Source organism: Camelina sativa, chromosome 20 (assembly GCF_000633955.1).
Source record: "Camelina sativa cultivar DH55 chromosome 20, Cs, whole genome shotgun sequence".
Lineage (NCBI taxonomy): Eukaryota > Viridiplantae > Streptophyta > Magnoliopsida > Brassicales > Brassicaceae > Camelina > Camelina sativa.
In genome coordinates, this window is record NC_025704.1 from 17,624,676 (window position 1) to 17,638,296 (window position 13,621).

At 38.0% G+C, this 13,621-nt stretch overlaps 2 protein-coding genes across 2 annotated transcripts; both read right to left on the reverse strand.

Moving 5' to 3' along the window:
* LOC104771085 lies at positions 10,613-11,077 on the reverse strand. The gene has a single exon (XM_010495560.1). The coding sequence runs from the start codon at positions 11,075-11,077 to the stop codon at positions 10,613-10,615; it is 465 nt and encodes a 154-aa protein (XP_010493862.1).
* LOC104771086 lies at positions 12,899-13,620 on the reverse strand. Its single transcript, XM_010495561.2, has one exon. It carries the CDS (start codon positions 13,535-13,537, stop codon positions 13,073-13,075), a length of 465 nt encoding a protein of 154 aa, XP_010493863.1. The 5' UTR covers positions 13,538-13,620; the 3' UTR covers positions 12,899-13,072.

Sequence of the window (13,621 nt, forward strand, 5' to 3'; positions counted from 1 at the left end):
TGATGTTCATATATTTTACCATGTTTTCCCTTAGTTTATTCACATCTTTTGCATCTTTTTCTATCCATTTTCACCATTATTGTGTAGCTTTAGGACTAATCATGCATTAGAGTGTAGTTGCATTGCATTTGCATCTTTTCATGCATAAACAGGTGATTTTGGAGCTTAAGGAGCATGGAAGCAATGGAGAAGAGATGTGAAGCAATCATGAGGAGGAAACAAGGGAGTTAAGGCTGAAGAACCAAGCACTCGACCGAGTGGGAGATGGACTCGACCGAGCACTCGACCGAGTGGGAGATGGACTCGACCGAGTGGAGTTACACAGAAGAAGCCAGCCCGACCTGTCACTCGACCGAGCACTGGTCGAGTTGACCGATTCGTGGACCACTTTGACTTTTCCCATTTTTAGGGCTTCCACTCCCCTTCCTATATAAGGCCTTGTACCTGCAGCCACCAAACAATCTAGATTTTTTAGTCCAGCTTTTCAGATATTCTAAACCTAGTTTTTACCTTTTTAGGAATATTATTCCTTTTGCATTTTTATTTTTTTTTTGGATTTTGTACTTAGAAAAGAAGAATTTCCTCATACTTGTTGGTTGAATAACTTTCTAAGTATTGAGAATCTGAGTTTGATTTCTTCTTTAAAGTTGTAGATCTTTATCTTATCTATCTAATCATGCAAGTTTCAATATTTTCTGGGTTTTTGACTTTGTTCATCATGTCTTGTTGTGAGTAGTCTTCTTAGGATCTTGAGGATGGGTTAGGATGGATTGATCTTGTGGTATATCTGATTTGATCAAGCTTGATTGTTGTAGATCTCTTCTAGGCTAGATGTTCTTAATGCTGATCCTATATCTGAGAGGGTAGGATCTGATCTCAAGCTTTTTAGCATCACACCAATGTTTAAGAAGCATAGATAAGGCTAGATCTAGAGCTTACCATTAGGCTTGCTAAGAGATTAGAGGTCTTGTTTGGTTTGAGATGTATTGCTTAATGCCTGCTTGTGTAGATTCTTTTCATTGTGAGAGCAAGTCTAGGATTGCATGGGTTTGATTGTCTCTTGACCATGAGAGTGGGAGAGACTTGTCTTGGATTAATATGTCTAGAGGTTAGCTCATAGCATTGCTTGAGATTTGTTGATCAAGTTAGATTACCACAATGATTAGTTTATCCCATGAATCCATCCTCAGGAACCTACTTTGTTTATTGATTTTAAAGTCTCAATCTTGTTATTTGCTTGCTGTTTGATCTGTGTTTGCTTTACTCTGTTTTTATTGCATTGCTCTGTTTTCCCGGATTTGTCTAGCTCGACCACTCACTCGACCTACACTCGGTCGAGTGCTGCTCGAGTTCATCCCCAGAACTCTTGTTTATGATTTGTGATTGTCTTGTTTCATTCCTGTTTCATTCTTGTTTAATTTCCATTGCATTTACTTAGCATCTAGTTCATTACTTGTCTTGCATTAGTTCATATCTAGAGTTTACAGTTTCTGTTTCTATTCTTAGTTCATAATCATTCTGTTTTATTTGCATCTAGTTCTTAGCTCTTGTAGTTTATTTTCTGCATTTTATCATTATCATCATAGGATTGTTAGTGACAAACATCCTTTCATATTTGTCTTAACTTAGATTCATATGCATATCTTGATTGTTCACAAGCACTCAGACTGGATTGACACCTCTTATACTGCAACTGCATAAGGGGAATTGAAACACCCATCATTCCATTCATATATCATCATTGCATACACCATCATTCACCACACCAATAAAATAACATGTTTCACAATTTCAGAAACGATTCTCCTTCTAGTAGAGCCAATTTTTGAGCTTTGTAATTAAAATTTGGCTCACAAAAAACATGAGCAACCCAATAAGTACTCCCACTAGAGTTGGTCTAAACCTATGAATTCTTTACAAAATAAGTTTAAAGTTGCATATTTTTCAACTTTTCTCATTTTCAAAAAAGTTTTTTTTTTTATTTTGTTTAAATCGTGAGATTATTATATATTTCAGAAATATTTTTTATACATAAGAGTTTATTGAACTCATATCTAAAAGTATATTTTTATTTTGTTTCTACTAAAGCAAAATATATAAGCTTTACTCCTATATATAATAGAAAATATTGTATGAACATAAATCTAAAATATGAATTTACTTTTAATTAACTTTTGATAAGGTCCCAATGAGTTTAAGAGAACAAACGACACAAGAGTTTGACAAATAGTTTTATGACTACTTATCATATGATTCTTATTAGTTTATATAGGAAAACACCATAAGAGATTTGTATCTATCTAGCTAGTTCGTAGATATACAAGGTAATAATAACCATAAAAAACTATCCTTACAGCTAGGATTATGATGACGATCATGGTGAGACACCAACTACCGAGAATCCACCTATTGTTAGAAGATCTAAGAGATGTCTTATACCGTCGACTAGGTATAATCCTGGTGAGTATATGTTACTTACTGGTGGGGGAGAACTAGAAAGCTATAGTGAAGCTTTGGAGGATGAACACAAAGATAAATGGCATGATGCCATGGGTGAAGAGATGGATTCTTTTGAAGAGAACCATACTCTTGAGTTGGTGAAGTTGCCTAAGGGTAAAAAGGCTTTGCTTAATAAGAGGGTGTATAAGATTAAGCATGATGAGACCAATTTGTCACCTCGATACAAGGCTAGGTTGGTTGTGAAAGGATACAGCCAAAAGAAAGGAGTTGATTTTGATGAAATATTTTCTCCTGTTGTGAAGATGTCATCCATTCGGGTTGTACTTGGATTGGCAGCGAGTCTTGATCTAGAGGTTGAGCAAATGGATGTAAAAACTGCTTTTCTTCATGGTGATTTGGAGGAAGAGATTTACATGGTACAACGGGAAGGCTTTGTGAAAAAGGGTGAAGAGGATTTAGTTTGCCGTTTGAAGAAAAGCTTTTAGGGATTGAAGTAGGCACCAAGACAGTGGTACATGAAGTTCAAGTCTGTTATGGGGGAGCATGGCTATAAGGAGACTACTTCTGATCATTGTGTGTTTGTGCAAAGGTTTAGTGATGATGATTTTATCATCTTGCTGTTGTATGTTGATGACATGTTGATTGTCGGCAAAAACTTGAACAGAATTGAGGAGCTGAAGAAGCAGCTTAGCAAGTCCTTTGCCATGAAAGATTTGGGTCCAGCGAAACAGATTCTTGGTATGAGAATTGTTAGTGATAGAAGTGAGAAGCTGATTCACTTGTCTCAAGAGAAGTACATTGAGAAAGTACTTAAAAGGTTTCACATGGATAAGTCTAAAGCTGTTAGTACTCCTCTTCCTACAGACTTTAGATTGAGCAAACAACATAGTCCAAAAACAAAGTTGGAGAAGGAAGATATGGCAAGGGTTCCATATGCTTCTGCAGTTGGTAATTTGATGTATGCCATGGTCTGTACAAGACCAGATATAGCTCACGCTGTTGGTATTGTTAGTCGTTTTGTCCCCAATCCTGAAAGAAAACACTGGAATACTGTGAAGTGGATTTTGAAATATCTTCAAGGGACTTCTGATTTGAAGCTTACTTTTGGAGGTGATAATGCATTGCTTGTTAGTTATACTGATTCTGATTTGTCAGGAGATGTTGATTCTAGTAAGTCTACTTCGGGTTACTTGGTAACATTTGCAGGTGGAGCTGTTGCATGGCAGTCAAGATTGCAAAAGTGTGTTGCACTTTCTACCAACTGAAGCTTGTAAGGAGTTGTTGTGGATGAAAGGTTTTTGTGAAGATATCAGTTTCAAGCAGAATAAGTATGTGCTGTTATGTGATAGTCAAAGCGCAATTTGTCTCGGAAAGAACTCTACATTTCATCCGCGTTCAAAGCACATTAATAGGAGGTATCATTGGATACGTGATGTGGTTGCTTCTAGAGAAGTGGAACTTGAAAAGATTGATACAGATGATAATGGAGCTGATACGATGACAAAGTCATTGCCGAGGGGGAAGCTTGAAGTTTGCCGAGGGATAGCCGGGATGGCTGTTTCCTCCACCTAGTTGGAGGGGGAGTTTGTTGGGTTTTCCTCCTAGTGGGGAAACCAATTGGGTTTGGTTAACCAAACATGGACTTGGGCCATTATATTAGTCCATGAGATTAATGTTGGGCTTTAGGTTATGAGGCACTATATAAACACTCTTAACCTAATTATTGGCAAAAAGAAAAATAGAGAGAAGAGAGTTGATTTTTGGATCTATAGGAGAAGAGAAAAACAGAACCTTTAGGGTTTGATGTTTTGCACGTTTGGACATTCAAACGAGCTCCGATCTGGCTGACTTTTGGAGNCTTTAGGTTATGATGCACTATATAAACACTCTTAACTTAATTATTGGCAAAAAGAAAAATAGAGAGAAGAGAGTTGATTTTCGGATCTAGAGGAGAAGAGAAAAACAGAACCTTTAGGGTTTGGTGTTTTGCACATTTGGACATTCAAAGGAGCTCCGATCTGGCTGATTTTTGGAGGGTAGATTCGTGACTCAGTGTTCTACATATTTGACGGTGGAGTGTTTCAACGGTTGGTTTATGAGAAAATGAGTTTTAGCGTAGCTGATCGTGTCTCGAATTTCCAGATTTTTCTACAGCATCTATCGTGAGTGTTTGTAAGATCCAATTGTGAGATTTTCTCGGTTTGAGCTGAAATTTTCAGAGTTGTTCCTGACCTGTTTATCTAGGATTTGTACGGTGTAGATCTGAATAAGTTGCCGGAATCTTAGTAAATCTAGGGGTTTTTGGAACTGCATATTTTTAGCCTTTTGTGTTCTCTCTTGTGTTGTTTTCTTATTGAGATTGCTACTTGTAGCCTTAGTCTCTGGAGAGGACGTGGTTGTACTCAAATACATTTGTGATAGTAGAATTTTGAGTGGACTACGGTCCCGTGGTTTTTACTCCTCGCACTGAGGAGGTTTTCCATGTATAATTATGTGTCTCGTTTATTTTACGCTTTGAAGTTTTTGCTACCAAGATTATTATATTTTCCTCACAGGTTCACATAAGTTAGGGTGAAACTTTATTCCGCTGCGCAACTGTGCGTTGTTTCCCCAGAAAAGTGGTATCAGAGCACTGATTTAATAACTTTGGGTATTGGTTGCTTTTGTGAACAATGGAAAATATGGGTAGAATGATAAGCTTAATGGTTCTAATTATCATCTATGGAAAGGCAAGATGGAAGATTTTCTTTTCGTGAAGGAATTTCATGTTCCTGTCTTAGAGGGGAAGAAACCTGAAGATAAGACTGATGTTCAGTGGAAATTGCAGCATCGCCAAGTGTGTGGTTTGATAAGGCAATGGGTAGATGATAATGTGTTGAATCATATTGAAAATAAGACTAATGCTCGTTCTTTGTGGTTGAAGCTGGAGCAACTTTTTGCTCGAAAGACCGGGAATAATAAGATGTACATGATCAAGAAGTTGATTGAGTTGAGGTATCAGGAGGGAACTCCAATGACTGATCATTTAAATGTGTTTCATGGGCTTCTTAATAAACTTTCTGATATGGGAGTCAAGTTAGGATGAGATTCACGGTTTGTGGCTTCTTGGTACATTACCAGATTCTTGGGAGGTGTTTAGGATGTCTCTTTGTAACTCCGCGTCAAATGGTGCTATTTCGATGGATGTAGTGAAGAACAATGTCTTGAATGAGGAAACTAGAAGACAGTCTAATGCTAGTTCCTCGCGTTCAAATGTGTTGGTTACTGAGTCAAGGGGGAGGAGTACATTTAGAGAGCCCAAGAATGATAAGAACAAGAGCAGGAGCAAATCTAATAAATTTGCTAATATGGAGTGTCACTACTGTCACAAGAAAGGACACTTGAAGAAAGATTGCTGGAAGTTAAAAAGAGATAACAAGCAGCAAGGGAAACAAGAAGAAGTAGATCGAGTGACAATCACAGACGATCAATTTCTCATTCTTCTTGAGAATGATGCCATTAATGTATGTCAGGACACCAGCTGGGTGGTTGATAGTGGAGCTACTACTCATGCTACATCCCAACGGGATTTGTATTCTACCTATACTTCGGGTAGTTATGGTTCTGTGAAGATGGGGAATGATGGTTTGGCTCAGGTTGTTGGCATTGGTGATATTTGCTTAGAGACTAGTCTTGGGACTAGACTTGTGCTTAAGGATGTTAAGCATGTCCCAAATCTTCGGATGAATTTGATATCTATGGGAAGACTTGATGATGAATGTTTCTATAGTTTACACGGTGGTGGTAAATGGAAGCTTTCACGTGGTTCTATGGTTGTGGCTCGAGGTGAGAAGCTTTCATCTTTCTATTTGATGCAGGCTAAGGTTCCAAAGACAGTGTTAATGCTTTGGAGGAAGATGTCATGGAGTTGTGGCATAAGAAACTCGGTCACATAAGTGAGAAAGAATTGTCTGTGTTGTCTAAGAAGGAGGTTATTCCAACTATCTCCGGTTCGCATTTGAAGAAGTGTGCGCATTGTTTGCGGGGTAAACAACACACAGTCTCTTTCAAGTCTTTTGTGCCTTCTAGAAAACCTCAGGTACTTGATTTGGTGCATTCAGATGTATGTGGTCCAATGAAGACAAAATCTCTTGGTGGTGCATCATATTTTGTCACTTTCATTGATGATCATTCAAGGAAGTAGTGGGTTTTTACTATGAAGACCAAAGATCAGGTTCTGGGATATTTTAAGCATTTTGTGGCATTGGTTGAGAGACAGACGGGAAAGAAGTTGAAGTGTATCTGCAGTGATAATGGTGGAGAGTATTCTGGATCATTTGATGCTTATTGCAAAGAACATGGTATTATGCATCAGTTCACGCCACCTAAGACTCCATAGTTGAATGGATTGGCTGAAAGAATGAACAGGACAATTGTCGAAAGGGTTAGATGTTTGATTTCACAATCAGGTTTGGCACAGACTTTCTGGGGTGAGGCTTTGAGATCAGTTGTTCACGTGTTGAATTTATCACCGAGTGCTCCACTGGAGGGTGATATTCCAGAAAGGGTTTGGACTGGTAAAGATGTTTCTTATGGTCATTTGAGGGTCTTTGGGTGTAAGGCATTTGTTCATTCCCAAAGATGAGAGGTCAAAGCTTGAGATGAAGTCACTATAATGTGTGTTCATTGGTTATGGTAAGGATGAGTTTGGGTACAAATTTTATGATCCCGTTGAGAAGAAGCTCATTAGGAGCAGAGATGTTGTGTTCATGGAAGATCAAACGATAAGGGACATTGACAAGTCCGGAAAACCAGCTTAGAGTAATGAGAGTTTGATTGATTTAGAGGATATTCCTTCTACATCGGTCCACGGTCAGATTGAGGGTGAAGTTCATGTTGATACACCTGGAGCAGATGCTCCCGGACATGATGATGGTACTGGTGATCATGGTGAAGATTATGGTGAGACACCAACTACCGAGAATCCACCTATTGTTAGAAGATCTGAGAGAGGTCTTATATCGTCTACTAGGTATAATCCTGGTGAGTATGTGTTACTTACTGATGGGGGAGAACCTAAAAGCTATAGTGAAGCTTTGAAAGATGAACACAAGGATAAATGGCATGATGTCGTGGGTGACGAGATGAATTCTTTTGAAGAGAACCATACTCTTGAGTTGGTGAAGTTGCCTAAGGGTAAAACGCTTTGATTAATAAGTGGGTGTATAAGATTAAGCATGATGAGACCAGTTTGTCACCTCGATACAAGGCTAGGTTGGTTGTGAAAGGATACAGCCAAAAGAAAGGAGCTGATTTTGATGATATATTTTTTTCCTGTTGTGAAGATGTCATCCATTCGGGTTGTACTTGGATTGGCAGCGAGTCTTGATCTAGAGGTTGAGCAAATGGATGTAAAAACTGCTTTTCTTCATGGTGATTTGGAGGAAGAGATTTACATGGTACAACCGGAAGGTTTTGTGAAAAAGGGTGAAGAGGATTTAGTTTGCCGTTTGAAGAAAAGCCTTTATGGATTGAAGCAGGCACCAAGACAGTGGTACATGAAGTTCAAGTCTGTTATGGGGGAGCATGGCTATTAGGAGACTACTTTTGATCATTGTGTGTTTGTGCATAGGTTTGGTGATGATGATTTTATCATCTTGCTGTTGTATGTTGATGACATGTTGATTGTCGGCAAAAACTTGAACAGAATTGAGGAGCTGAAGAAGCAGCTTAGCAAGTCCTTTGCCATGAAAGATTTGGGTCCAGCGAAACAGATAGAAGTGAGAAGCTGATTCAATTGTCTCAAGAGAAGTACATTGGGAAAGTACTTAAAAAGGTTTCACATGGATAAGTCTAAAGCTGTTAGTACTCCTCTTCCTACAGACTTTAGATTGAGCAAACAACATAGTCGAAAAACAAAGTTGGAGAAGGAAGATATGGCAAGGGTTCCATATGCTTATGCAGTTGGTAGTTTGATGTATGCCATGGTCTGTACAAGACCAGATATAGCTCACGCTGTTGGTATTGTTAGTCGTTTTGTCCCCAATCCTGGAAGAAAACACTGGAATACTGTGAAGTGGATTTTGAAATATCTTCAAGGGACTTCTGATTTGAAGCTTACTTTTGGAGGTGATAATGCATTGCTTGTTAGTTATACTGATTCTGATTTGTCAGGAGATGTTGATTCTAGTAAGTCTACTTCGGGTTACTTGGTAACATTTGCAGGTGGAGCTGTTGCATGGCAGTCAAGATTGCAAAAGTGTGTTGCACTTTCTACCAACTGAAGCTTGTAAGGAGTTGTTGTGGATGAAAGGTTTTTGTGAAGATATCAGTTTCAAGCAGAATAAGTATGTGCTGTTATGTGATAGTCAAAGCGCAATTTGTCTCGGAAAGAACTCTACATTTCATCCGCGTTCAAAGCACATTAATAGGAGGTATCATTGGATACGTGATGTGGTTGCTTCTAGAGAAGTGGAACTTGAAAAGATTGATACAGATGATAATGGAGCTGATACGATGACAAAGTCATTGCCGAGGGGGAAGCTTGAAGTTTGCCGAGGGATAGCCGGGATGGCTGTTTCCTCCACCTAGTTGGAGGGGGAGTTTGTTGGGTTTTCCTCCTAGTGGGGAAACCAATTGGGTTTGGTTAACCAAACATGGACTTGGGCCATTATATTAGTCCATGAGATTAATGTTGGGATTTAGGTTATGAGGCACTATATAAACACTCTTAACCTAATTATTGGCAAAAAGAAAAATAGAGAGAAGAGAGTTGATTTTTGGATCTATAGGAGAAGAGAAAAACAGAACCTTTAGGGTTTGATGTTTTGCACGTTTGGACATTCAAACGAGCTCCGATCTGGCTGACTTTTGGAGGGTAGCTTCGTGACCTAGTGTTCTACATATTTGACGGTGGAGATCTTGTTTCAACGGTTGGTTTATGAGAAATCTGAGTTTTAACGTGGCTGGTCGTGTCTGGAATTTGTAGATTTTTCTGCAGCATCTGTTGTGAGTGTTTGTAAGATCCAACGGTGAGATTTTCTCGGTTTGAGCTGAAATTTTGCATAGTTGTTTCTGACCTATCTAGGATTTGTACGGTGTAGATCTGAATAGGTTGCAGGAATCTTAGTAAATCTAGGGTTGTTTGAAACTGCATATTTTTAGCCTTTTGTGTTCTCTCTCTTGTGTTGTTTTCTTATGAGATTGCTACTTGTAGCCTTAGTCTCTGGAGAGGACGTGGTTGTACTATATAAACACTCTTAACCTAATTATTGGCAAAAAGAAAAATAGAGAGAAGAGAGTTGATTTTTGGATCTATAGGAGAAGAGAAAAACAGAACCTTTAGGGTTTGATGTTTTGCACGTTTGGACATTCAAACGAGCTCCGATCTGGCTGACTTTTGGAGGGTAGCTTCGTGACCTAGTGTTCTACATATTTGACGGTGGAGATCTTGTTTCAACGGTTGGTTTATGAGAAATCTGAGTTTTAACGTGGCTGGTCGTGTCTGGAATTTGTAGATTTTTCTGCAGCATCTGTTGTGAGTGTTTGTAAGATCCAACGGTGAGATTTTCTCGGTTTGAGCTGAAATTTTGCATAGTTGTTTCTGACCTATCTAGGATTTGTACGGTGTAGATCTGAATAGGTTGCAGGAATCTTAGTAAATCTAGGGTTGTTTGAAACTGCATATTTTTAGCCTTTTGTGTTCTCTCTCTTGTGTTGTTTTCTTATGAGATTGCTACTTGTAGCCTTAGTCTCTGGAGAGGACGTGGTTGTACTCAAATACATTGGTGATAGTGGAATCTGGAGAGGACTGTGGTTTGTACTCCTCCCATTGAGGAGGTTTTCCACGTATAATTATGTGTCTCGTTTATTTTACTCTTTAAAGTTTTTGCTACCAAAATTATTATATTTTCCTCACAGATTTACATAAGTTAGGGTGAAACTTTATAACCCCATGAATATATCTCTCAATATACTGTCGTACGATTCTAATACAAAGGGGAAAAAAAGAATGAGTAAGTAATATCGATGGTTGTGACCAAGACTCGTATCCAAATAATTAATTTTGTGTTTTGTCACTCCAAACAAACAATTTTGCATGTTGCTGACCAAAAAAATAAAAAATATAGAAGAAGATATCGATGCATGTTGGATAAGAATATTGAAGAAAATTTTACCATTTCCAAACCCATTTGCTTTTAAGGATATCGACAAATTTCTTGCGACCATCCTCATCCTTTGTGATTCTTCTTAGATAGAATCCATCTTTCTTCGCAACCCAAAAGCACTCATTCCCTCCTACACCGCACTCTTTCCGAAACCCGTCCTTGACAGAGAACACTGTCATCACGTCATCGTTCGTGGTTCCAAACCCGCTACGAAACTGGCACCTGAACTCAGTTTTCTGGAACGGCCACATGTTCATTGTCGTGAACGTCCATATCCGTGATTCCTTCGGCTTTAGCATGTCCCATCCCAGGTCGTCCTCGTTTGACCAGCACCGTACAGCCAGCTTCGCTTTTCGGACTCTAGGGACCCCCGTGATTTCATTCTTTAGCTCTAGACGACCCGCAATGGTTGGTTTAGGTAACAATGCCACTGCGACCACGAAGAAGCACCAGAACAGGTCTCTCCCCATTTGGATCAAACGATCGCTATGTTTTGTTATATCGTAACTTCGTCGAGTCTTGGGGCTTACGAAATAAGTTGGGACAGGTAAAGATGGAATCGATATATAATGTGCATTACATGGCAATTAGACCGTTACTGTTACGGCTTCCAAATTTAGAAATACTAGAAGCTATTTTCATCTATATTTGGAGAGAAAACAGAGAATAAATCCCAAAAGTTGAAAATAAAATAAAATAAAAATGTGCTGTTTCAGAAACTTTGACCGCAATTGACACCATCCTCTTTGAGATTGTTTAGCACATAGGTATATGATAAGTTGAAAAGCTTAGAACGTTATCGTACACGTTTTTAGTTTTTGTAACGCGGTTCCGCAACTTTTTTTTGTTATTCACAGCATTAAACAAAAATTTCACGTTTTCATAATTAAGAAAATACGTTTTTATTATTATTTATTTTTAATGTTAAGAAAATAAATGTATTATATGTCAGTCATTATAAATAAATGTATACCCATACCGCGTTTGTTTAAAAAATCACACAAATGATTCCTAAAAGCGGAAATAAAAAAAAATAATTCTTTCATTCTTTGTAATGTTTAATTTCCACTCTATGTCATACCATTTTTACGTACTCAAAAAAGATTTTTTTCTCTACTTAAAATCGGATTTGATTGGTAACCCTATATCGGTATGATACATGGTGTGCCGCTTTAACAATTACCAATCAGATTAATGATAACAAAAACGTTACTTATTTTTCTTGGCAAAAGAGTGTTGTCATTAAACGTAAATTTTGGAACCATACAAAGAGTCTGAGACTAAAGCAAAGCTATCAGCTAGACAAAAAAATTTCTCGAGGAACAAAGACAAAATTAGATTCCAAAAAACTAGAATAAAGATAGAGGTTATGTTGGCATAAGTTTGAAGATAGCTTGAGGTGCAAGCTATACTAATCCTACCGAGTTATGGAATTAGGATTAATTCTATTTAAGAGTTATCTAAATATGTTAGTTTACCAGTTTAGAATAGGAAAGTTGTCAACTCTAGGGTTGAGCCATTGTTATAAATACTAAGAGAGCGTTTCATAAAAAGGTGTGCACCTTAAGTATTCTTGAAAAATGCACACAAGATGTATGGCGTCGTCCATTAATAAATTCTGAACTTGGTCCCAGGGATGTAAGTTATCCGAACCTCGTTAACAAAACTTGTGTCTTGTTTACTTTTATGCTCACACTCGAACATTCTCGTACTTTAACATATAGATCTAGCCACATATATGTGCTTTAGGTTATTGTCAGATTTTTCTGAAAAGCGTTACTAAAAGTGTTGTTCTAGTTTTTGAATCGTTTTTTGTACCATTATTTTTTACAGCTCTACATTATTTTTAATCGTTTACCGCTCCACCTTATAGCTAAAAATCTTATATAGTTTTCTGTTACGTATCAATCGGACGTGATCTTTGTATCACTTTGTGTTACTACTTACCGATCATGCCCACAATTTGTAAATATAGTGTATCAACTTTGATGGTTAGAGTGGCTAGATTAATTCGTTTTACCTGACTTTCATCATTTGTACATGATGTTCTCGATTATGTGTTTACAAAACGAGAAATATCAAAAATCGATTCCACATTATTGTTGCTAAAGATCGCGTATCAAAACGCAATCGCTTATCTTATTTCGATTCAGCTGAGAAGGTCCCATAGGCACCCGTAGATTTACATACCCTGGGTCAGCTAAAAGATTTCTGAGGTTCCATCAATCTACTATTTCAGTTTTTGTTATTCATTTGATTACAATTGTCAAGTGTACCCAGCTATTGATCTATTCACATTTCACAGTACAATTAACACCATACTATAGATACGTTCTTTCTCATTTTTTTTTACCATATATATAGTTACACAATTTATGGTTTTATTACCATGAATATAAACATACAGAGAAAAATCACGACATCCTCGAGATCTTCATAACGAACAACATCGACAAGTTGTTAATTTAGCTCCAAGATTTCTTGAGGATATCATGTTGAACATACTCATTCCACCTCTCATTACCATACTTGTTACTATAATATATGGTCTTCCAATGTCTCAAGTATAGTCCGTCCTTCTTAACAACCCAAGTGCATGTGCTCCTGTCCCCACACTGCTCTTTCATATCCCACGACGCTACTAGCTGCTTATCCACGCGCCCGTACCCTGTATGGAAGTGGCAGTAGAAGAAGGTGTGGAATAGCGACATGGCGAAGGACCATTCCTTGATCATATCTGGCCAGTTCTGTCGCCACCCAAAATCGTTGTCGCGGGACCAGCAATTGTACACAAGTCTCCTGTACCTTCCCGAGAGCTCGTTGCAAATCTCTAGTTTAAATCCATGGGAGTGAGTCACCATCATTATGGTGATGATAAGTACAAGAACAATGTGCCCGTTGCGGGTTTCAGGAATCTTTTTAGTTCCCATATGTGTAAAATTATTCTATTGTTCTTTCTTCTTTCTTTTCTGCTCACTCGATTTTGCTTCTTTGATTTTGGGACGGTGATAGCG

Coding starts and splice junctions, on each gene's coding strand:
- LOC104771086 (XM_010495561.2), bottom strand. CDS start 13,537: ATGGGAACTAAAAAGATTCCTGAAACCCGCAACGGGCACATTGTTCTT.
- LOC104771085 (XM_010495560.1), bottom strand. CDS start 11,077: ATGGGGAGAGACCTGTTCTGGTGCTTCTTCGTGGTCGCAGTGGCATTG.